Here is a 23,857-nt window from a genome sequence, read left to right as displayed (position 1 = left end):
CCTTTTATGCAGTTATTATTTAGAATGCTTCTCCCCCTCTCCACCACTCCAGACTCTGTGACAACCTCCAACCATACTTAAAGCTACTGAGAAAAGCACCAGGTTCCAAAATGGATAGCAAGCTATCCTTTCAGCATCACAGCAATAGAATAGAATAGAATAGAATTTTTATTGGCCAAGTGTGATTGAACACACAAGGAATTTGTCTTGGTGCATATGCTCTCAGTGTACATAAAAGAAAAGATGCCTTCATCAAGGTACAACATTTACAACACAAATGATGGTCATAGGGTACAATTTAACACAATGATACAACACTTAATGTATCATTTATAAAATAGCAAGTTGCTATTTTAAAAAAGCAATAAGCTATATATTTTACATCCTCCTATTAGTCAACTAGAGGAGAGTGACTTGAAAAGACTGTGGGATTAGCAAAGACAACAAGTTGCTTTTGAACTTGGTTAGTGAAGGAATCAGAAATGTGTGGAAGTGTCCTGTTTCTCAAAGACTGTGAGATAACTGTATTTCCGGTTATAAGTAAGAGACAAGAGAAAGGGATTACTTAAGAAGAAATTTAAAAGGCCTGTGCAGCTCTGGCCACTCACAAATGATGGCAAAAGATCCTGGAAGAGTTATTACTGGAGAATCAAAAATTACAAACAGAACAGAAGGACATTTACAAGACAATTTACAAACTGTCATCTGCAAAATTTAGAAGCTGCCATGCTTTGGATTACATCAATTGAACAGATTGTTTAATCCAGCCTTTCTGAACCTGATGCTCTCCAGATATGTTGAGCTATAATTCTCATCATCTGTAGCCATCCTGATCCAGGTCTGATGGGAGCTGCAGTACAACATTTCTGGGAGAGTGCCTAATTACAGAAGGCTGATCTAAGCCTATTGTGCTGTCGTATGTTTGCAAACCCCTCATGTCTGCGACTTATACCATCTTGTATCAGCTTTAAGCCAGCCACCATCTGAAGACATTGGGCAGATGGGTATCCACCCGGACTTGGCATTACACCTTGCCACCCCAGACATTACTTTGCTACTTCACGTCGTCTGCTCTCTCCTGTGTATGCTTTTAACTTATTTATTTATGCGATATTCTGCCTTGGAACTCTTGCGCCTGCAGTGCCCCGCCCCGCAGGAATGGCCCGCTGCATTATCAAGGGCCGGCCTCAATGACGGGTCTTGGGACCCACAGAGGTGGCATGCGAAAAAAAAGAGCCTGTGGGGGTTTTTAGATAGGGCTTTTTTAAGGGGTGGGAGGGTTAAGGCGGGCGTTGGGGGTAGCCCGTCGGGAGGGGAGCCAGTCCTTGCGCCTGCTCGTGACGGTTTTTAATAGGTTCGGAGGTTAGGGGAGATTGCGTTCCTGTTGGTGAGGCGGCCTGATTCCCACGGTAAGTGAGAGGGCAGATATGGCGGAAGGGGAGGATCATATCGTTTTGGGGGGGCGCGCACCCGATGTTTGCAAGCGGTCGCGCGCCCCGATCCCCCGTCCTTTTCCCGTTCCCCGGATGGTCATGACCCCCAGAGCCTGGGCCTTCGGCTGATGTTATGCAACGCACGGTCCGTAGTTAATAAGGCCCCCCTAGTATCCGACCTTATTCAGGGGGGCGCTGCGGACCTTATAGGCGTTACGGAAACCTGGCTGGGCACTGAAGGGGGTGTGCCCCTTGTTGAGATGTGCCCGCCGGGTTTCCGTGCATTCCATCAGCCGAGGCCCAGGGTAGGGGTGGGGGTGGCGGTTGTGATTAGAGAAAGTCTAGAGCCGAGGAGACCACTGTACCTCAGATTGCCGGGTGCGAATCCTCTTGTGAGATGGGGCCATAGGTGCCAGATGGGTTTGCTGATCACGTACCTGGCTCCTTGCTGCGTGACAGCTGCCCTGCCCGAGCTCCTGGAGGTGCTGGGCCGGGTGGCAGTTGAGACCCCCAGACTTTTTGTCATGGGGGACTTTAACTTGCCATCGTCCGGCTCGTCATCGACGGCAGCTCGGGAGTTCATGGCTTCCAGGACGGCCTTGGACCTGACCCAAGTAATTGATGGCCCTACTCACATTGGGGGTGGCACCCTGGACCTGATTTTTGTCTCTGGTCAGTGGTTGAGAGATCTGGACTTAAAGGAAATAGTCATTGAACCTTTGTCATGGTCAGATCACTCTCTTCTTCGTCTGGACTTTCTGACCGCCATTCACCGCAGGGAGACGGAGCCGACACGCTGGTTCCGTCCCAGGCGCCTGATGGACCGGAGGGGTTCGGACGGAGCTTGGGCCATTTCCTGAGGGTCTGGCTCACGGCTCGGCTGAGGAACTTGTTGCGGCCTGGGAACGGGCCGCGCGGGGCCTTAGACCGGTCGTGCCTTTGCGACCTCTGACCCGGCGCAGGTCCCAACCGGCTCCTTGGTTCTCTGAGGAGCTGAGAGGGATGAAGCGCCGGAGAAGACGCCTAGAGAGTTCCTGGAGGTCTAGCCATTCAGAAGCTGATCGGACACTAGTGAAGTCCTATACTAGGGCTTACCTAATGGCAATGAGGGAAGCGAGGCATAGCTACGCCTCCTCCCTCATTGCATCGGCAGATAACCGCCCAGCCGCCCTGTTTCGGGTGACCCGCTCCCCCCTACACCAGGGGGGGCGGGGTGGCCCGGTGCAGGGACGTGCTGAGGAGTTTAACGGTTATCTATACGATAAAATCGTTCAGCTTCGGGATGGTTTGGACCAAGATTGCGGTGATACGGGTGAGACGGCTGAGGGTGGTCTTGGTGACATTTTATGGGATGAGTTTGACCCTGTCGCTCCCGAGGACATGGACAGGTTGTTGGGGAGGCTGAATGCCACCACGTGTTTACTGGACCCGTGCCCTCCTGGTTGGTGCTGGCCACGCAGGAGGTGACACGAGGCTGGCTCCAGGCGATTACGAGCGCTTCTTTGATGGAGGGTGTCTTTCCGGCCGCCTTGAAAGAGGCGGTGGTGAGGCCCCTCCTCAAGAAGCCTTCCCTGGACCCGGCTGTTTTAGGTAATTATCGTCCGGTCTCCAACCTTCGCTTCACGGCGAAGGTTGTAGAGAGTATGGTGGCATATCAGTTTCCCTTGCACCTGGATGAAACTGTCTATCTAGACCCGTTCCAGTCCGGTTTCCGACCCGGGTACAGCACGGAGACGGCTTTGGTCGCGTTGGTGGATGATCTCTGGAGGGCCAGGGATAGGGGTTGTTCCTCTGCCCTGGTCCTATTAGACCTCTCAGCGGCTTTCGATACCATCGACCATGGTATCCTGCTGCGCCGGTTAGAGGGATTGGGAGTGGGAGGCACCGTTTATCGGTGGTTCTCCTCCTATCTCTCTGACCGGTCGCAGTCGGTGTTGACAGGGGGGCAGAGGTCGGCCCCGAGGCGCCTCACTTGTGGGGTGCCGCAGGGATCGATCCTCTCGCCCCTTCTGTTCAACATCTATATGAAGCCGCTGGGTGAGATCATCAGTGGGTTCGTGTGAGGTCCCAGCTGTACGCGGATGACACCCAGCTGTACTTTTCCACACCGGACCACCCCAACGAAGCCATCGAAGTGCTGTCCCGGTGTCTGGAGGCCGTACGGGTCTGGATGGGGAGAAACAGGCTCAAGCTCAATCCCTCCAAGACAGAGTGGTTGTGGATGCCGGCGTCCCGGTACAGTCAGCTAAATCCGCAGCTGACCATCGGTGGCGAGTCATTGGCCCCGATGGAGAGGGTGCGCAACTTAGGCGTCCTCCTGGATGAACGGCTGTCTCTAGAAGATCATTTGACAGCCGTCTCCAGGAGAGCGTTCTACCAGGTTCGCCTGGTGCGCCAGTTGCGCCCCTTTCTGGACCGGGAGGCCCTATGCACGGTCACTCACGCCCTCGTGACGTCTCGCCTGGATTACTGTAACGCCTCTACATGGGGCTCCCTTGAAGGGCATCCGAGGCTACAGTTAGTCCAGAATGCGGCTGCGGGTGATAGATGGAGCCCTCGTGGCTCCGGTATAACACCTACCCTCGCCGGTCTGCACTGGCTACCTGTGGCTTTCCGGGTGCGCTTCAAGGTTTTGGTGACCACCTTTAAAGCGCTCCATGGCATAGGGCCGGGTTATTTACGGGACCGCCTACTGCGACCAGATACCTCTCACCGACCCGTGCGCTCTCACAGAGAGGGACTCCTCAGGGTGCCGTCAGCTAGGCAGTGTCGTCTGGCGACGCCCAGGGGAAGGGCCTTCTCTGTGGGGGCTCCCGCCCTCTGGAACGAACTCCCCCCAGGACTCCGTCAACTTCCGGACCTTCGAACCTTCCGTCGCGAGCTCAAGACTCATTTATTCATCTGTGCAGGACTGGCTTAGTTTTTTAGATTTTAAATTTAGAGGGGTTTTTAAATTGATTTTAATATCTATATTTTTTACTTTTAATTAATTGGGCAGTAGAATAAGTTTTTTAATGATTGTTTTAATTTGTATATTGATGTTTTTATATGCCTGTGAACCGCCCTGAGTCCTTTGGGAGATAGGGCGGTATATAAATTCAAACAATAAATAAATAAATAAATAAATAAATGTCTATCTGACAAGCTATTTTACTCATCTTTCCTGTATTCTGTACAGCCCATAATAAGTAATAAAAAGAAGTCATATGCAACACTAAGCAAGATTCAAAGCATGACCAGAGAAACATAACACGAATAATGCATAAAATCTTTGTTACAGGTAATGTACTGTTAAACCATCTGACAAGCATGAGAAGATAGAACACTACAAACAGAATGGTTTTGTGTTACAGAATTATTGGTGCCTGGTAGAATTGTTTATCTGCCTGTGTTATAACTGTCAAGAATTATTTCTCAGTTTCACATCTCTTCAAGCATCTTCTGTTTTAAGAAGAACTTGCCAAATAGTCTCATTGGTAGCACATAACAGTTGCATGCAGCTAAAAGAGCCAAGTCAAAAAAACCTTGTTTCGTTTTAAAATATGAGGCAAAAATGCAGAAAAAAAGGTAACCACAAGTAACCGTGCCACACAGGGCTTTGAAACTGACAACCAATACCTTGAATTACTCCTGGAAACCTACTAGAAGCCAATGTAGCTCACATAACAAGTATTACATGGGCATATTGTGATGTACCCAAAACTGTAAATGCTATTGAATTCTGGACCAGGTGAAGCTTCCAAATGCTTTTCAAGGACAGCCCCATATACAAAATATTGCAGTAGTCCAATTCTGATGTGATTAAGGTGTGTATGACAATGAGCAGCAGCTCCCAATCCAAGAATAGTCACAACTGGGTGGTTTAGATTGAGAAGCTAAAATGGAGAACTGGGTTAAGAGATTGAAGTATTTAAGGTCCTTGGAGGAAAAGTGGGATAAAAATGTCCATCCTTATTGTCTTCTGTGATCTGTGCATATTATGGGTTTTTAAGGATCATCTATACCAGTGGTGAAATCCAAATTTTTTTAGTACCGATTCTGTGGGCGTGACTTGGTGGGTGTGGTGTGACTTGGTGGGTGTGGCAGGAGAAGGATACTGCAAAATCTCCATTCCTGGGGGAAGGATATTGCAAAATCTTATTCCCAACCTACTCTGGTGCTAGGCAGAGGCGGTATTTGCCTTTTCTCCAAACTCAAAATTTCTGCTACCTGTTCTCCAGAACCTGTCAGAATCTGCTGGATTTAACCCCTGGTCTATATCAGGGGTATCAAACTGGCAGCCCAAGGGCCGGATGCATCACGTACAGGCCACGCCCACCCCCGTTCCATGAATGAGAAAAACATCGCAAAATGTCACGTGACAGCAATGTGACACCATGAGTTTGACAGGCATGATCTATACTATCCTTCAGATAGTATCCCCAGCTAGACTGATTTATAATTATAATACCTTCTTTTGATCCATCTAAAAAGCCCACTACTGTATATGTACCAATATGAAAAATACAATCCCATTCAAGTATTTTCTAAGAAATGTCCAGGAAATCTTTTTAAAATGCTTAATTAGATCAGATGCCACAATACATATTTTTCACTAGGGCTATCAACTATATGAGATAATAGATGGGAATTAACAAATTTATATGGGAAGGTAAAAAACTAGGGTTAAAATGAAAATAATTAAAGATTCTCGGGAAAGGGGAGGTTTAAAAATGCCCAATTTTAAATTATACTATGAAGCAGCTGCTCTCTCTGCAATAAGTGATTGGTTTAATTTAACAGAGGAAAGAATTTTGAATATAGAAGGTTATGATTTGCTATATGGATGGCATGCATATTTAATTTATGACAAAAAAGTGGATAAGGCCTTTAAAAATCATGTGTTAAGAACTGCTCTTCTGCGTGTTTGGAAAAAATACTCTTATAAATTAAATTATAAGGTTCCTATGTGGGCAAGTCCTAGACATACAATAGAGAATATAAATATAGAACAGAATCAGGAAATGATTACATATAAAGATCTTTTGTATACTGAAAGAGGTAATTTGCAATTAAAATCTTTGCACGTACTAAAAGAAGAAGGGAAAAATTATACTTGGTTTCAATATGAGCAACTACGTGCTAGATGGAAGGAACATCAGAAAATTGGTATAGAGCAGAACGAGGGAAATTTGGTAAAGCAAATTAGAAATCAGTCTCAGGAGAATATAAAGAGATTGTATAATGTGTTACTTGAAATAGATTCTGAAAGGGACTTGGTAAAGGACTGTATGATAAAATGGGCACAAAATTTTCAGGAGCCAATATTATTGGAAACTTGGGAAAAAATTTGGGTTAGAAATGTTAAATTTACGCAGGCACAGAATTTGAGGGAAAATTTTTATAAAATGTTTTATAGATGGCATTTAGAGCCTAAGAAATTATCATGTATGTATCCAGATATGCAAGCAAAATGTTGGAGATGTAATTGTGATGATGTTACATATTTTCATATTTGGTGGACTTGTAAGGATATAAAGGCCTTTTGGATAAAAATTTGGTGGATTTTACAAAATGTTTTGAAAAAGAAGATAAAGTTCCTGCTGCAATTTTTTCTGTTGGGAATTATTACGGACTGTACAGTAATTGAGACTAAATTGATTTTAAATCTAATAACAGCAGCAAGATTACTAATAGGACAGTACTGGAAGAAAAAAGAAGTACCTACAATAGAAGAATGGATATTGAAAGTTGCCAATTTGGCTGAGATGGCGAAGATATCAGCCTTTTTGAAAGACAATACGCAAGAAAGATATTTAAAGGAATGGAAAAAATGGATTGACTATATTCAAAGTAGATATCAGACTAAGAGTTATCAGACTGCCTTTGAACGATTATGATGTATTATTTTTGATTGTTTTCGGGGGAAGTTAGGAATTGATGATTGTAGGGATATAATTAAGTTGGGACGATTTTTTTTTAGCATATGTTTGTTTTATTTTTAACTATACCTTGTGCTTGTTCTGGGAAGTCGGGGTGGAGGGGGGTTGTGAAGGGAGAGGGAGGGGAGGTGGGGGAAAGGGGGAGGAAATTTTCTGTAAAACTTTTTGAATAAAAAAAAAACTATATGAGATAATATGTATTTCTGTCATCTGAAATACTACTCTGACATTTCAAACTAATTAGTTAAAATAAATTTAGCCATAAAGAGACAGTGTTGTAATGAAACACAAATGCAATTAAACACTCTCCAGGATGCCACAAAACTTTACATTCTTTGCTGCCATAGATCATGTTTTACAGCCATCTCCTATAGTAACATGTTAAGAGCCTTTTCATGGTATGCCACAAGGATTGCTCTGCGTTTATTATAGAGAAGTAAGCAGAAACCTTCATGTCTTATTTGCATTTAGGAAGGCATCATTTGAAATTTGAATATCTAGTGGTAGAACTATGACAATCATTCTGTGTTGAAGAAAGAATTACCATGATACTGCCACTAGATGTCCATGCATTGGAATGCCCATCTGTAGTGGAAAAGCCTATGTGCAAACAATTTTGCAGGCACAGATTCCCACACAAGTAAAACATTAATGAAATCAAACATCTTGAGTACAGGGAGTCCATGAGTTATGAGAGCAATTGGGACCATAATCTCCACTGCTGATGCCACTGTAAAGTGCAATGTCACATGACTGCATCACTTAGTGGCAATTCCAGGAGTCCCAGTTGCCATCATAACCTGAGGATGGCACAGGTCATTAAACAAGGATCTCACATTTAATTTCCCCATTGATTTTGCTTGTGGGATGTCACCAGAGAATGTTGGAAATTATGATCACATGACCATAAGGGTGCTGCAACAGCCAGAACTCTGAGAACCAGTTCTAAGTATCATTCATTCAGTGCTGGAAAAGTCTGAATGGTTCCTGAATGAGTGCCAGGATTACCTGTATAAAGAAGTCTATAAACAAGGAGCTGGTCAGCCTTACTAGGCTTCTTCATTGCAGTTGCCCCCACAATAGTCTGGATCAGTAAAATAAGGTCATCCTCCATTTAACTCAGAATCAGAATAGAGATGGAAGGGACCTTGGAGGTCTTCTAGTCCAACCCCTGGCTCAAGCAGGAGATCTGGCCTATACCATTTTGACAAATGACTGTCCAGTCTCCTCCTAAAAACTGCCAGTGCTGAAACACTTACAGCTTCTGAAGGCAAGCTGCTCCACTGGTCAATTGTCCTCACTATTAGGAAGTTTCTCCTCAGTTCCAGGTTGCTTCTCTCCTTGATTAGTTTCCATTCATTGTTTCTTGTCCTGCCCTCTGGTGCTTTGTAAAATAAATTGACCCCCTCCTCTTTGTGGGAGCCTCTCAAATACTGGAATACTGCTATCATGTCTGTCCCCACCACCCTAGTCCTTTTCTCTAGACTAGCCAAGCCCAAATCCTGCAACCGTACTTCTTTCATTTTAGTCTCCAGGCCTTTAATCATCTTAGTTGCTCTTCTTTGAATGAATATATGTGTACACATGTTGTATACTCTTAATTTCCTTGCGGTAAGGATTAATTTATGCAACGTATATAAGAGCAAAAGTAGACAATAATTTCAATAAGAATTCCAATTAATTCACAATTCAGAAACACTACACTGAAGGGGTGGGGTTGTTCTATAGTAATTCCTGATCAAACCTATTTACACAAACCAAGAAAGCTTTTTTTTTACAGTGATGCTCTAGGACAGGGGTCTCCAACCTTGGCAACTTTAAGACTTGTGGACTTCAACTCCAAGAATTCCTCAGCCAGCAAAGCTGGCTGAGGTATTCTGGGAGTTGAAGTCCACAAGTCTTAAAGTTGCCAAGGTTGGAGACCCCTGCTCTAGGACAGTAATGCCTCCCATATACAATCTGTTTGGACTTCATAACTAGCTTGTTCTCAGAGGGTTAAGCAAAAGGTAGCTCTGAAAGTTTCTGAATACACAGAGAATCTCCAGTATAGAATTATGGGAAAAAAACACATCTCACTACCCCAGCACCTGCTTCTGCAGACACCATCCCAAATTCAATGGTACCTCTGAGCCAAGAGGTGCACCAGGAACACACAGAATGTAATTTATCAAAGACTAGAAAGCACAAACTTTCACCCTGTTGTTCTATAGACTTCAATTTATGACCACAACTGGGAACAGAATTTCTGTTGTTAAGCAAGGCAATTGTCAAGTGAGTAGTGCCCAAATGCAATAACTTTTTTGCCTCAGTTGTTAAGCGATCTCTCCAGATGTTAAGTGAATTGTGCAGTTGTAAAAGCAAATTCAGCTTCCTCCATTGACTTTGTTTGTCAGAAGCAGGCTGGGAAAGTAGAAACTGGAAATCACGTAATAAATACATGCTGGTTGCCATGTATCTGAATTGTGGGGTTGCTGCAATGGCCCAAATGCAAGGGACAGTCATTACTCATTTTTTTCAGTGCCATTGTAACTTCAAACAATCACTAAATGAATGGTTGCAAGTCAAGGGCTACCTGTACTTCTGAATAGTCGGGAAGTCTAAACAGACCAACCGAGAGAGAGTGCAGGCTTGAGAACTTCAATTTTTTTTAAGTCCAGTGCTGGAAATAAAAGCTGTTGCATCCTTTCTTCTGCTTCCATGACTTTGCTCTAATTTGTTCACACAAACATCAAAACGTTGGCCTCCTCTTCACTATTTTATGTCAGTTCCTGGGTCTCTAATACTATCTCAGTTGTTCTGAAGCCAACTGAATTCAAACTGTGCTGCTTTATTACATCCTTGACTTTGGCTTCCCACATTATGAAACAAACAAAATGTTAAAAAGTTATGATATTTATGCAGTTACTTACTGAGCACATCTAAATTATATTAAAAGTAACCAAAAGATCTTTAAAATCCTCAAGGCATGTCACAACTTTTGAGCACCCCTAATGTTTGGAAAATGAAAGTTGAAAATTTTGACACACCCACCACATCTTTAGCCTTGGATATTTGCAATGCTGTTTGAAAAAGGAGATAAGTTTCCAATCATCCAAAAAAAGTATTCTGAGGACTAGTGCCTTCATTACAACCTTGTTGTCATGTATCTAAAAACTTGGAAATTACTGTAAATCAAAGCAGACAATACCTAACTATAATTAATTCACTGTATAAAGAAGTTTCATTTAAAAAAAAAGTTCCTTTTCAGCAAGGGGAGACTCTATATCTTTTTCTAACAAAACTAATTGCCCACATCAGAGAAACCTATGTTGTTGTTGTTTTTTAAAAAATAAAATGCCGGTAACATAACAATGCCAGAATAAGCACTGAAAGCAGAATCTCTCCTTTCATGATTTCTTCAATGGAATAGAAATCTCACAAACCCATACACCAGCTGTCAAATGGAAGAATGGAGTCAGCTTGCCAAGATAAATTAATTAGGAAAACAACAATTTCTATAGATGATCCATATCACTCTACTAAATCTTTAACTACTCAATTAACACACTTAAAGTCAGCAGTTAAACAAGTTTTGCTATGGTGACAGAGGATAAAATTTTAAGAAAATCATGTCCGTCATTGAAACATTTTCTAAGACTTTTGTGATAATACGATGAAGTGACCTGGTACCATAGTATTAAACTTAGTATCTGTATATTTTCTTGAACATGATGGTAAAGTATATTGGTTGCAGAGAAAAGAGCAAAACATATTCAGGATCAACAATAAAATGAGAACAGAATCTAAGGATCAATAGTAGCTCTTCCTGTCTTGATGATTCAGATATATTAGATTACAAAAATTTCCAGTCAGCAAAAACCTATGTAGATTGGAAATCTTGGTAATTCCAATCCCAAAATATTTGGAGATTGTTGCGGAAGGCTTGAGGAACAATGAATTACTTTATAACTCTCTCCTTCACTCTCTCCTTCGCCTGGACTTTCTGACCGCTACCCAACACCGCAGGGAGATGGAACCATTACGTTGGTACCGTCCCAGGCGCCTGATGGACCCAGAGAGGTTCCGGACGGAGCTTGGGCCACTTCCTGAGGGTCTGGCTCACGGCACGGCAGAGGAACTAGCCGCAGCCTGGGAACGGGCTGCGGCTGGGGCTTTAGACCGTGTCGTGCCTCTGCGGCCTCTGACCCGGCACAGATCCCAACCGGCTCCTTGGTTCTCCGAGGAGCTGAGGGGGATGAAACGCCGGAGAAGACGCCTAGAGAGTTCTTGGAGGTCCAGCCGTTCAGAGGCTGATCGGACACTAGTTAGATCCTATACTAGGACCTACCTAGTGGCACTGAGGGAAGCGAGGCGTTGCTACGCCTCCTCCCTCATTGCGTCGGCAGATAACCGCCCAGCTGCCCTGTTTTGGGTGACCCGCTCCCTCCTTCACCAGGGGGAGCGGGATGACCCGTTGCAGGGACGTGCTGAGGAGTTTAACGGTTATCTATACGATAAAATCGTTCAGCTTCGGGACAGTCTGGACCAAAATTGTGGCAATTCGGACGGGGCGTCTTGGTGATATTGTCTGGGATGAGTTTGACCCTGTGGCTCCCGAGGACATGGACAGGCTGCTGGGTAGATTGAATGCCACCACGTGTTTACTGGACCCGTGCCCCTCCTGGCTGGTGCTGGCCACTCAGGAGGTGACACGAGGCTGGCTCCAGTGGATTACGAGCGCTTCCTTGTTGGAGGGAGTCTTTCCGGCCACCTTGAAAGAGGCGGTGGTGAGGCCCCTCCTCAAGAAGCCTTCCCTGGACCCGGCTGTTTTAGGTAATTATTGTCCGGTCTCCAACCTTCGCTTCGCGGCGAAGGTTGTAGAGAGTATGGTGGCATATCAGTTTCCCCTGCACCTGGACGAAACTGTCTATCTGGACCCGTTCCAGTCCGGCTTCCGACCCGGTTACAGCACTGAGACGGCTTTGGTCGCGTTGGTGGATGATCTCTGGAGGGCCAGGGATAGGGGTTGTTCCTCTGCCCTGGTCCTATTAGACCTCTCAGCGGCTCTCGATACCATCAACCATGGTATCCTGCTGTGCCGGTTGGAGGGATTGGGAGTGAGAGGCACCGTTTATCGGTGGTTCTCCTCCTATCTCTCCGACCGGTCGCAGACGGTGTTGACGGGGCAGAGGTCACCCGGCGCCTCACTTGTGGGTGCCGCGGTCGATTCTCTCGCCCCTTCTGTTCAACATCTATATGAAGCCGCTGGGTGAGATCATCAGTGGCTTCGGTGTGAGGTACCAGCTGTACGCTGATGACACCCAGCTGTACTTTTCCACACCGGGCCACCCCAATGAAGCTATCGAAGTGCTGTCCCGGTGTTTGGAAGCCGTACGGGTCTGGATGGGGAGAAACAGGCTCAAGCTCAATCCCTCCAAGACGGAGTGGCTGTGGATGCCGGCATCCCGGTACAGTCAGCTGAGTCCACGGCTGACTGTTGGGAGCGAGTCATTGGCCCCGATGGAGAGGGTGCGCAACTTGGGCGTTCTCCTGGATGAACGGCTGTCTTTTGAAGACCATCTGACGGCCGTCTCCAGGAGAGCTTTCCACCAGGTTCGCCTGGTGCGCCAGTTGCGCCCCTTTCTAGACCGGGATGCCTTGTGCACAGTCACTCACGCCCTTGTGACGTCTCGTCTGGATTACTGCAATGCTCTCTACATGGGGCTCCCCTTGAAGGGCATCCGGAGGCTTCAGTTAGTCCAGAATGCAGCTGCGCGGGTGATAGAGGGAGCCCCTCGTGGCTCCCGCGTGACACCTATCCTGCGCAGGCTGCACTGGCTACCTGTGGCCTTCCGGGTGCGCTTCAAGGTGTTGGTGAACGTCTTTAAAGCGCTCCATGGCATAGGGCCGGGCTATTTACGGGACCGCCTGCTGCTACCCAATACCTCTCACCGACCCGTGCGCTCTCACAGAGAGGGACTCCTCAGGGTGCCGTCGGCGCGACAGTGTCATCTGGCGACGCCCAGGGGAAGGGCCTTCTCTGTGGGGGCTCCCGCCCTCTGGATCGAACTCCCCCCAGGACTCCGTCAACTTCCGGACCTCCGAACCTTTCGTCGCGAGCTTAAAACTCACTTATTCATTTGCGCTGGACTGGGTTAGTTTTTAAATTTATGGGTTTTTAATGGGTTTTTATCTTAAATTTTTAATCTTGGCCAATTTAATAAGTTTTTTAATTGTATTTTAATCGTATTTATATTGTATTATTGTGTATTTTTTATCTGGCTGTGAACCGCCCTGAGTCCTTCGGGAGAAGGGCGGTATAAAAATTTAAATAATAAATAAATAAATAAATAACCATTACTCACCTCATCACTGTACAATTAGGTTATTGCAGTGCATTCTATATGGAGTTGCCTTTGGAGATGATTTAGGCAACACAATTATACCAAAATACTCTAGAACAGCTGCTAACAAGGATGAGAATATTTAGCACTATAATATTGTTGCTTCCATCATTGGAATAATTGCCATCAAGCTTCAAGATACAATCTAAGCTCCTAGTTTTAAGACATAAAAAAAGATCATATAGCTTGGCTTTCATGTACACCAGGACAGTTTGTTCCAACTACTGGTGGTTCATCTATGCATTCCAAGAAGAGATGCTGAATGTCCCCACCTTCCATGAATTAAATGGGATGAAGATGAAGAAGTGATCCTTCTCTATAGTGGTCTCCACACTATGGAAGAAACTTCTCCCCAGAGTTCATAAACACACTTTTCTGCTTGCTTCTTCATTCTGAGTTGGGCAGCCAGCATGCAGCGCACCATACAAAGTCGTTTTTTAAAAAAGAGATATTGTATCAATGATTGGATTGATTCCCATATGAACATTTAGCCATCAACAGAACCTATATCCATAAGCCACCAGGCCCTTGCATAATTTTTGTTATGTAATTTTATTTCAATTTTTTGAATATTAAAAAAAATGCTTAAGAGTGGCAAAGTTAGCAAGTAGAATTCTGCATACTGGTGACTTGCATGCCTGAAGCAGCACTGACTGAGTCCATCCACCATGCTACTGGTCATGTTCTCTTTTCATCTACCTTTACAAGCACTGTAGACTTCTCTAGAGAGCCATATTTTGTATAATCTATCCAATTTGACCTGGTCATTTGTGCCTCAAGTGAGAATTATGGATTGATGTTTTCTATGATTCATTTGTTGAGGTTTTTTGGGGCTGTTTATGAGATTTTCAAGAATCTTCCCCCTCAAAAGTATCAATACTATTTCTGTGCTGGATTGAATTGTCACAGAAAAAACCATTTCCTGCATAATTCTGACTTTTGCTCATACACACCCTGGTATCTGGATAGCTTTGCAAGACCTTCACTGCTACTCTACCAGGTGCTACCAATGTAAGCTGCAAAGCTTACATTAAGATTATGAATACAACTTTATGCCATAACCAAGGTTTTTTTGTTGTTTTCAGTCATGTTTAGGATTGATTGAGATGAAGAGGTGGTGGTCGTACCCTAAAGAGACAAGACACAGTAATACATCAATTTTCCTCTCACACTTCACTTCAATAGCTCATTATCCTTCTACTGTACGACCAACCCTTAATCACAAAGATCTGAGGATAGGGATTTGCTTCAGAGTCAAAAACACTTTTCAGAATCACAGACCTTCAGAGCCACTAATATTATGTGCCCCTTGTGGGGCAGATCAATAAGGAGCAGTCATATCAATGGAGATTTTTTTTTTTCTGTGAGGAATGGCTCACAGAAGATAGCCTTCTGGTATATACAGATACAGAGTTTATTCAGCTTTATAAATACAGGTTGGAAAAAAGGGACAAGATTGAGAAAGATAGTGATACCAAAAATGCAGTTTTTGGGCACTGACCAGCACTAATCTCACTGCTGCCCTACATGACTAAGAATATGCACAAAAACTCTCTTAGAGCTGGGCACATTGCAGGAAAAGATTAATAGTAGTTGGCTATCATTCACAAAGTTTCAGCTATCATGAGTCATTTCATCATTCCAAAACCTAGAAATAATGAGAAGAGATCTAAAAACAGTGGTTTACACCAGGGGTGAAATGTAAAATTTGTTACTACCAGTTCTGTGGGCATGGCTTGGTAATGTGACTGGGTGGGTGTGGCCAACTTTTTTTTTTTAACTTTTAAAAGCCTTTTTTCTACAACCTCTTCGGCCAAAGAAAATGCTTTTAAAAGCCTCTGATGATCAGGCAACTCAACTGGAATCACCAGAGGAGCCTTTTAAAAGCATTTTTTACAACCTCTTTGGCTGAAGAGGTTGTAGAAAAAAATGCTTTTAAAGGGTTCTGGCGATCAGGCAACTCAGCTGGGATCACCAGAACCCTTTAAAAATGCTTTTAAAAGGTTCTGATGATTCCAGCTGAGCTGCGCAATCATAGGAGGCTTTTTTTTTTACTTTTAAAAGCATTTTTTCAGCCGAAGAAAAAATGCTTTTAAAAGTAAAAAAACCTCTGATGATCACGCAGCTCAGCTGGGCATGGGGGGGGGCAGAGATTTTTGCTACCAATTCAACAAACCACCCGTCGCCATCGCTACCAGATTGGGTGATCCAGTCTGAACTGGGAGCATTTTACCCTGGTTTACACCAGTAAGCCTTTTCTTTAAAAAGTGCAATATGAAATTCTTCATAGGTTTTGATCCTGTTCTGACTGGTGTATTCATATACAAATCTAAAAGAGGTTAAGTAGTGTTATTACTTAGTTTTCAATATCTCACAGTGGACATAGGTATTAGAATGGAAATGTAACAAGTTTCCAAAAACAGAAATGTGCTCATGAAATAATAATAGTCTCACTTTAAAATGCTTTAGCTTAAAATTCTATGATCCATGACTGTTAAAATAGAATAAATATTATACAAATTTTTACTTTCCCTGTGGAATTTCAAAGGACATAAAACCTTCCTGGAAGCATATAGGCTACATACACATATTTGGCCGAGATGTCAGTAAAATTATACACTACAATTGCCACTAAAAGTACAGTAAATGCAGTTTATGCTTTTTTCTAGAAAAATATTTCTCAGCATCAACTTTTTACTGCTCCTTGCCAATGATTCCAGTGGGGCTCATTAAAAAAAAAGCATAAGAGGAATTTTATGATTAAACTTCATTTCTATAGAGGTTTTTAATACCTGCAGCTGCTGCACAGTAGCAAGAAAACTACCACGGCTGTCTGTGTCTAAATATGCATTTCAGAGTTTTACATATTCAATACAGGTAAGCTATCCCATAAAACATCTAGGTAAGAATTTTGTACCTATTATTTCAACATTGCACTATTGGTGATATTGTAATGTAATGTATTTTTTTTTCCTTCCATTCAATTGCATCCAATTGTCCCTGCAGTTTTCTTGGCAAGATTTTTCAGAATTTTTTTACCACTGCCTCCTTCCTAAGGCTGAAGGAAAGTGACTGGCTCAGCTGGCTTCATGCCTAAAGCAGGACTACAATTCACAGTCTCCTGGTTTCTATTCTGATGCCTTAATCATTACACCAAACTGGTTCTGATTGTACTATATCAGAGATGGCTAACCATTTTGCCGTCATGTACCAAAAGTGGGGGGAGCGTGGGGGGTCGTGCGTGTGTGTGCCCACACCCATAATTCAATGGTCCCTGCCCCCCCATGCATGTGTGCATGACCCCCCACGCTCCCCACGCTTTTGGCACATGATGGCACGATGGGCCCAGTAGGCCCGTTTTTGGCCCTCCACAGGCTCCATAGGCTTTCTAGGAATCCAGGGAGGGCGAAAACAGCCTTCCCCACCCCTCCAGAGGCCCTCTGGAGGCTGGAAACAACCCGTTTCCAAACTTCCGGTGGGCCCAGAAGGCCCAAAAATCAGCTGGCCAGCGTACACATGTGCACTGGAGCTGAGCTAGGGCAACACTTGCGTGCCCACAGATATGGCTCCGTGTGCCACCTGTGGCACATGTGCCATAGGTTCACCATCACAGTACTACATATTACTATATAATTTTCAGGTAAATTTCTCCCCACGTTACTTGTATTATAGAATTCCAGGGACATTTTAGCTATTAATGGACATATGTCAGACGATCATAGCAAGCCAGGATGATTTTCTAAACTGCTAATGAAAAGCCAAAGTGAAATGGATTCTTCAAAGCAGCTTCCAAGCCTGTGGAAATATTGGTCATACTGGGCTGATAATCAGACAACTGATCAGAAGCACAACTTTGGATGGAAAGGCTCTTTGGGAGAAATGTTCTGGATCTGCTTTGTTTCCGAACTAAGCAAGTTGGATTCAGATGGAGGCTTGCATCCTACATCAGAAAGTTTACCACTTGGAAATAATCTAGTGACGAAAACAACACCCACACTGAGAATATTCTTGTTACCAGTTTTATCTTGAAATTCTAAACTGCTTTTGTGGATTTTGACATTTTATACCTAACTTTGCTTTATCATGATTTTTTGGCTCTTGTTTGGCTTAACAAAAATATTGGTATTCCCTTAGATCAATTTATGGTTATATTCCTTGTCTGCCTCTTGTATTTTAGATCAGTTCACATCCCTATGGGACAGCAGAGTTTATAGTAGAACAAGATGAAAGCTTACAAAAAAAGAGACAGTCGTTTTTTTTTCTCACCTAATTATTGATCATGGAATCTGTTGTTCAGTATAAATCATCCCGTTAGTCTGAATGCCAAAGGGTCAATCATACTAAAATAATTGTGAGAGTGTAAATCTTAACTGCTATCTAGAAAACCTCAACAAGTATATTTGTCCTGCACCCAATCCTCAACCAACTATCCTGTATCCTACAAGCAATTACAGTATTTAGTAAAGATGACTGTGGAGAAGATAGAGGCAATACATTCTTCAAGATTTGTTATCAGAATAAATTCACATGAAATAATGGCAGAATCTCAAGATTCTTGTGGAAGCAATATATATTAAATCCCATCACAAAATGGAAATATGAATTCACAAAGCCAATTACCCCAAATCCTAAACACACAAATAAGCCAAGCACACTGAATTCTACATTCTTCCATAAATTCTTGGCCCATGCAAACAGATCTGGCTAGAAACTAGACCACAGCGCAGAAATCCAGGGTGGCAGATCAAGATTCTCTTATTCTTATCTCAATGGGGAAGCGGGATTTAGAAAAGTTGTCAAAGCTTTATCTCAGTTGAAAATTACAATAAATTGTAGAAACCTATAAAACAATTTGTTCGCTGATCTTTGGAGCTGTCCAAGGTCTGGCACATCTTGAATATTGCCAAAAGCATGTCATGTTAATTCAATCACTCTCTCCTGCAAAAGGCTATTGGGTGGGGAATCTTTTCCGATTCTTAATCTGCCTCTGAAGCAGAATGTAAAAATAAAAGGCTACAAATTTGTGCACTTCAAAACATGATGCTATTTGATTTCTGTTTCTCTTCATGAACCAACTCTATTAGCTCCATCTTCCATTTAATTTCCCCTGGAATCTGGTCATGCAGTATAGTGGTTAGGTTTCTGATGAGGAACAGAAAAACTGTAGTTCACATCTATGTTCACCCTAACTTAATGCAGAGAGTTGTTATAAGGCAGGACGGGAGAGCTATGCATACTGTGTTGAACTCCATGGGTGAAAGATGACAAACCAACAACATGTGATATAAATTCAGCCAAGCCTTGGTATCTATAGTTAGGGTTCACCGAACCTAATTGGATTAAGTTAACTCTTTTCACAAATTGTTGATTCCAATACCTTCCCTCAAATTTTATTTTATTTTTTTAATGAAAGGAAGCTCGTGGTTCTGTCAAGAGATTTCTCAGAATACAATTCAGGAACTTTTAAATCTGTCTGATTATGGTAGGTAGGCACAGAATTCAACACAACAGCCAATATATATGAAGTTACCCTTCTAGTTAATTTTTAAAATTGTTTTAAAGTAGGTAACCAGCCTGGATTTATTCCTTTAAAATATCTTTAATTGTATACAAGTGCTATTTTAAAATCCTTTTAGAAAAACCTCAATAATTGTTCCTCAGTTGCAGCAGAAAATTACCTCATCTTAGTTTCAAAAGTTCTATTTATATGCCTAATAATCCCATCATTGATTACTGTGACTATATTCTAATTATAAATCCATTACTGCCTGAAAAGTGAAATAAAATCAATAGCACACATAAAGGGAGAATTAAAATTTCACTGTGCTATTATATACAGATTCTGTCATGAAACAATTCCATGTTATTAACAGGAGTATAATAAATATATTTCAATTAGTACACCAAAATTGTTCTTAAAATGTACAACAAAAATCTTTCTTTTTTGAGTTGAACTCAACTCCTGGGGACTTTCATAACTGTACATGTGTAGTTTCCTTGGCAACATCAAAGAAGTGGTTTACCTTGTGAAACATGACAGTCTTGCACTGTTTTTGGTACAACCAGAAATAGAACAAATGCAAAAATAGTTGTCTTATGTCACAAAATGTGTGTTAGAACATTCACTGAAACTGAAAGTGATGTGCCTTGTTTGCCACATCTATTTCTTACAATATTTCTTTTATTTATCAGATTTATTTGCCATCCATCTCACAATTCAGGTGACTGAATCGCAATATTAACAATTATAATCCCTATATGGTAATGAAGTTTTATTTTTCATCCCTCCAAACACTTTACAGTATCTTAACTATCGCCACAATCTATTAGCTTGCAGACAACATAAACATTATTAAAATAAAGAATTCTTACCCACTTAGTGATTTGGGGGTTTCTTGGAAGGGGAGTTTGGAGATTGATAAATTGTTTCTGTTTTATCATATCTGAATCCAATTTTGGTCTTAAGGTTCTATAACTTTATTTTAAAGAAAATTTGAGACCTTTTTATTTCAACATGCTTTTTGTTTTAGCTGACTGATCGTGGGCACTAATCTTGGTCTGATTTAGAGGTTATCTTCATTTTTGTGATTTTGATTTTGTCATTGTTCCGATTTATTTATTCTAAGGGGATTTTTTTTTATATGACACACTATCCAATCCTTTGAGACAAGGCCAGAACATAAATAAATAAACAAAATGTTATTAGTACTGGCTCCACCCCATCATGATTAATTCTGTTCCATTTTTCTCAAACTATCATATGATTGACCTGCTCAAAAACTCTGCATTCATAACCATCCAGTGAACTGTTATTGGGTGACTGTGCTTCAAAAAATTGCATCCTTTTATACCAAATACTGATAAAAGAAACAAAGAACTGAAGAGATCTTTGAGGGCCATTTCTCATTCATAAAAATCCAGAAAGGATGGAGAAAAATTGTGGGTACACAGACAACATTCAAAACCAGAGACATCTGGGGGAGCTCAGAGATTCATATGCACTTTTAAGAAAGTCACATTGTCCTTTTTTTTCTTTGTATATGATATATTAATACATAATGAGGGAATACAGCAAATAATTTTTGTTTACTGTTCATATATTGGCCTCTGTCCAATAAATTCACAGATTTTTATCAATATCTATTAGAATCTTAACTGAAACCCAACTTAAATATAATTTTTACATTCCTAAACTTTTTACTTCATTATTTCTTGAGAGTTTACTGAAACCATTTGGATCTGAACAGCTGTCATACTTCATCCAGGGATTATCTCTAAACCACACACAATTTGTATTCCAGTTTGTTAACTCTGAGGTGAATAAAAAGCTATTATGAAAATGTAGCATCCATAATTACATTCCTCAATGGACAAAGAAAATGCAGCTATTCTACACAGAAATTATTTACACAGGCATCACAAAAAATAATAAGGCTATCTTTATGACAAGTTTAACACTGGAGCACATAAAGTGGAACTATTACAATGAGGTATTTTGCTCTCCGACTATTGCTGTAAAATTGAACAAGACAGTTTAGGCTCTCAAGCCTTGTCCATCTCAGATGATACATTCAAATACCAATCATGACTACTAATTTAAACGTAAGACAACAAAGAAATCCTATCATTTGTTGCCTATCTTCAGAATCTCTGCTCAATCCTAAATGATTAGGGCTCAGTTTCTTGGCTGCATGCAATAATTTTACTTGGTCACCATATAAATCAATTTTGTATTGTTTTGTTTTTTTGATGTATGCCAATATGCGATGATCATACTGGTTGGCATTCTCCCACATTTTAATATTTTATGGTGAATTGTTTTCACTGTTTGAACTTGGTTTTAGGGCTTTCTGTTGTCATTGTTTTGACTATTTATTTATATAGATTTAGGTGGGGTTTTTTTTAAATTTAAACTCTAGGAGGCACCCAGTCTCACATACATGAGATGGGTTACTATAGCAGTTAAACACTATAAATAAATTTATTTTCCCTTTAGAATCACAATGTTGCACCACAAGTTCTTCCCCTTTGGGGCATCCATGCAGCACTGCAATGCATATATAGAAAAGGAGAGTTGCTCGTATAGAAAAGCCACTTTCATCAGCCTTACTTCCACTTTCCCTGAAACATGGCTGCCACTTACAGAGGAATGAAAATACTTCTCTCTCTTTTAAAATGAGGACCAGAAGGGAAACCCCATTAGCATCATTCAAGATATTTGCATTCCTGGTGGCGCAGTGGTTAGAGTGCAGTACTGCAGGCTACTTCTGCTGATTGCCAGCTACCTGCAATTTGTAGTTCAAATCCCACCAGGCTCAGGGTTGACTCAGCCTTCCATCCTTCCAAGGTGGGTAAAATGAGGACCCAAATTGTTGGGGGAAATATGCTGACTCTGTAAAACCACTTAGAGTGGGCTATAAAGCACTGTAAAGCGGTATACAAGCCTAAGAGCTATTGGTATTGCTATTCTGTAAGTAAAGCATGGCAATGACAGCTCTCATATTAGCTCTTGAATTACAGGTAGTCCTTAACTTACAACCATTTGTTTAGCAACTGTTCAATGTTACAACAGCACTGAAGAAAGTGACTTGCAACTGGACCTCAATTTATGACCATTGCAGCAGCATCCTCATGGTCTCCCCTTGGTCACTTGATCAAAATTTGAGAGTTTGACAACTGGCATGTGTTTATGACAGTTACAATGTCCCATGGTCACCATTTGCAATCTTTTGAGTTGAAAAAGCAAAGTCAATGGGTGAAGCCAAATTCACTTAATATTATTCCCTTAACAACTGCAGTGATTTGCTTAACAACCCCAGCAAAAAAGATCATAAAATTGGGTGGGACTCACTTAAAAACTGCCTTGCTTAGCAACAGAAATTCTGGTCCCAATTCTGGTTATAGGTTGAGGACTATCTGTGTTCTATCTTTTGGAAAAGGGATAGAAGATGAAAAGCACTGGGAACTCCCAGGTTTCAGACATGGATAGTATTTGAAATGATCAGATGGATCATTACTTTTCACTCAGGATAGTAAAATGAATCAGTTAAAATGCCAGTTCGGTGTAGTAGTTACAGGACTGGACAAGAAATCAGGAGACTATGAGTTCTAGTCTTATCTTAGGCATGAAAGCCAGCTGGGTGCCCTTGGGCCAGTCACCTGCCTCACCCATCTCATAGGATTGTTGTTTTGGAAAAACAGGAGGATCAAAAATATTAAGTATGTTTGCCACACTGAATTACTTTTAAAGTAATACCGTAAAGGATAAAAATTCATTCCAAGAGATAGTTCAGCATTACATACCCAGTTAATTGGGCCACTGATTTCATTGAGTAAAGAATAATTAAAGAAAAAACTGTGTTGACAGAATATGGAAAAAAGAAAAATAGTATTCAGTGAACATCCCAACGCCTGGACGCCTTCAGACTTTTAAAAAGCCCTGTGATAGGTAAAAGCTTTCAAGACAGAAGCAACAAAACCTGTAACTACGTGGAATATCAGAAACAGTAGGCAGTTACTTACTAGACAAGCTTGAGGAAGAAAACTGTTTACTCGGGAGATACTCCACATCCCTTCAAGGTACTGCTGAGCCTGGATCGTTACTGAGCTCAATGCCCCACTAAGGCCACTGGGAGCCACTGTCACTTGAACGCTGGAGTTTGGGAAGCCACCTGCACCTTGTGGCCACCCTAGTCCCTTCTTCCTCTCCGTCCCAGAGAAAAAGCTTGTAGTTTTGCCAGGCTGTCTACCCCCCTGTCCAGCCATGAGGGACAAGTCCCTCTGAGAAGAGACACTGACCATGTTTTGGGAGGTCAATCTTGGTATCACAGCAGCCATTGCCGCAGCATTTGTGGGGGTTTCTGTTCCCTCTTGACAGCTGGCTTGGTCAAGATTATGGATGACCTGGATTGCTTCTTGCTTCAGCTGATTCAGGTGGGCAGCACAAACATCACACCTGCTTTCCCCTTCACTCCTAGGTTTCTGTAAACATTCAGGCACTTGAAGCTTGTCAAAAATTAAAGCTGATAATTGTGGGTCCTGGGGAAAAAAACAAGAACAGAAACATAATGAGTCAAGACCAAAGAATACTACCTAAAAAAAAAGTTTTTAAAAAATCAAA

At 42.1% G+C, this 23,857-nt stretch overlaps 1 protein-coding gene across 7 annotated transcripts in view; it reads right to left on the bottom strand.

Moving 5' to 3' along the window:
- The window catches only part of KIF26A (kinesin family member 26A), a 238,481-nt gene that overhangs the window by 73,152 nt on the left and 141,472 nt on the right, over window positions 1–23,857 (bottom strand). For 6 of the 7 annotated variants that reach the window (XM_058162818.1, XM_058162819.1, XM_058162820.1 and 3 more), the window contains one exon: window positions 23,260–23,775. In XM_058162818.1, the coding sequence (XP_058018801.1) occupies window positions 23,260–23,775 (516 nt within the window). The remainder of the gene's footprint in view (window positions 1–23,259; window positions 23,776–23,857) is intronic. The other variant, XM_058162821.1, reaches the window with a different exon arrangement.

This window comes from Ahaetulla prasina, chromosome 1, assembly GCF_028640845.1.
Source record: "Ahaetulla prasina isolate Xishuangbanna chromosome 1, ASM2864084v1, whole genome shotgun sequence".
NCBI classification, from domain to species: Eukaryota; Metazoa; Chordata; class Lepidosauria; order Squamata; family Colubridae; genus Ahaetulla; species Ahaetulla prasina.
The sequence above is the reverse complement of the archived record's forward strand: the minus strand, read 5'-3'. Positions and strand labels throughout refer to the sequence as shown.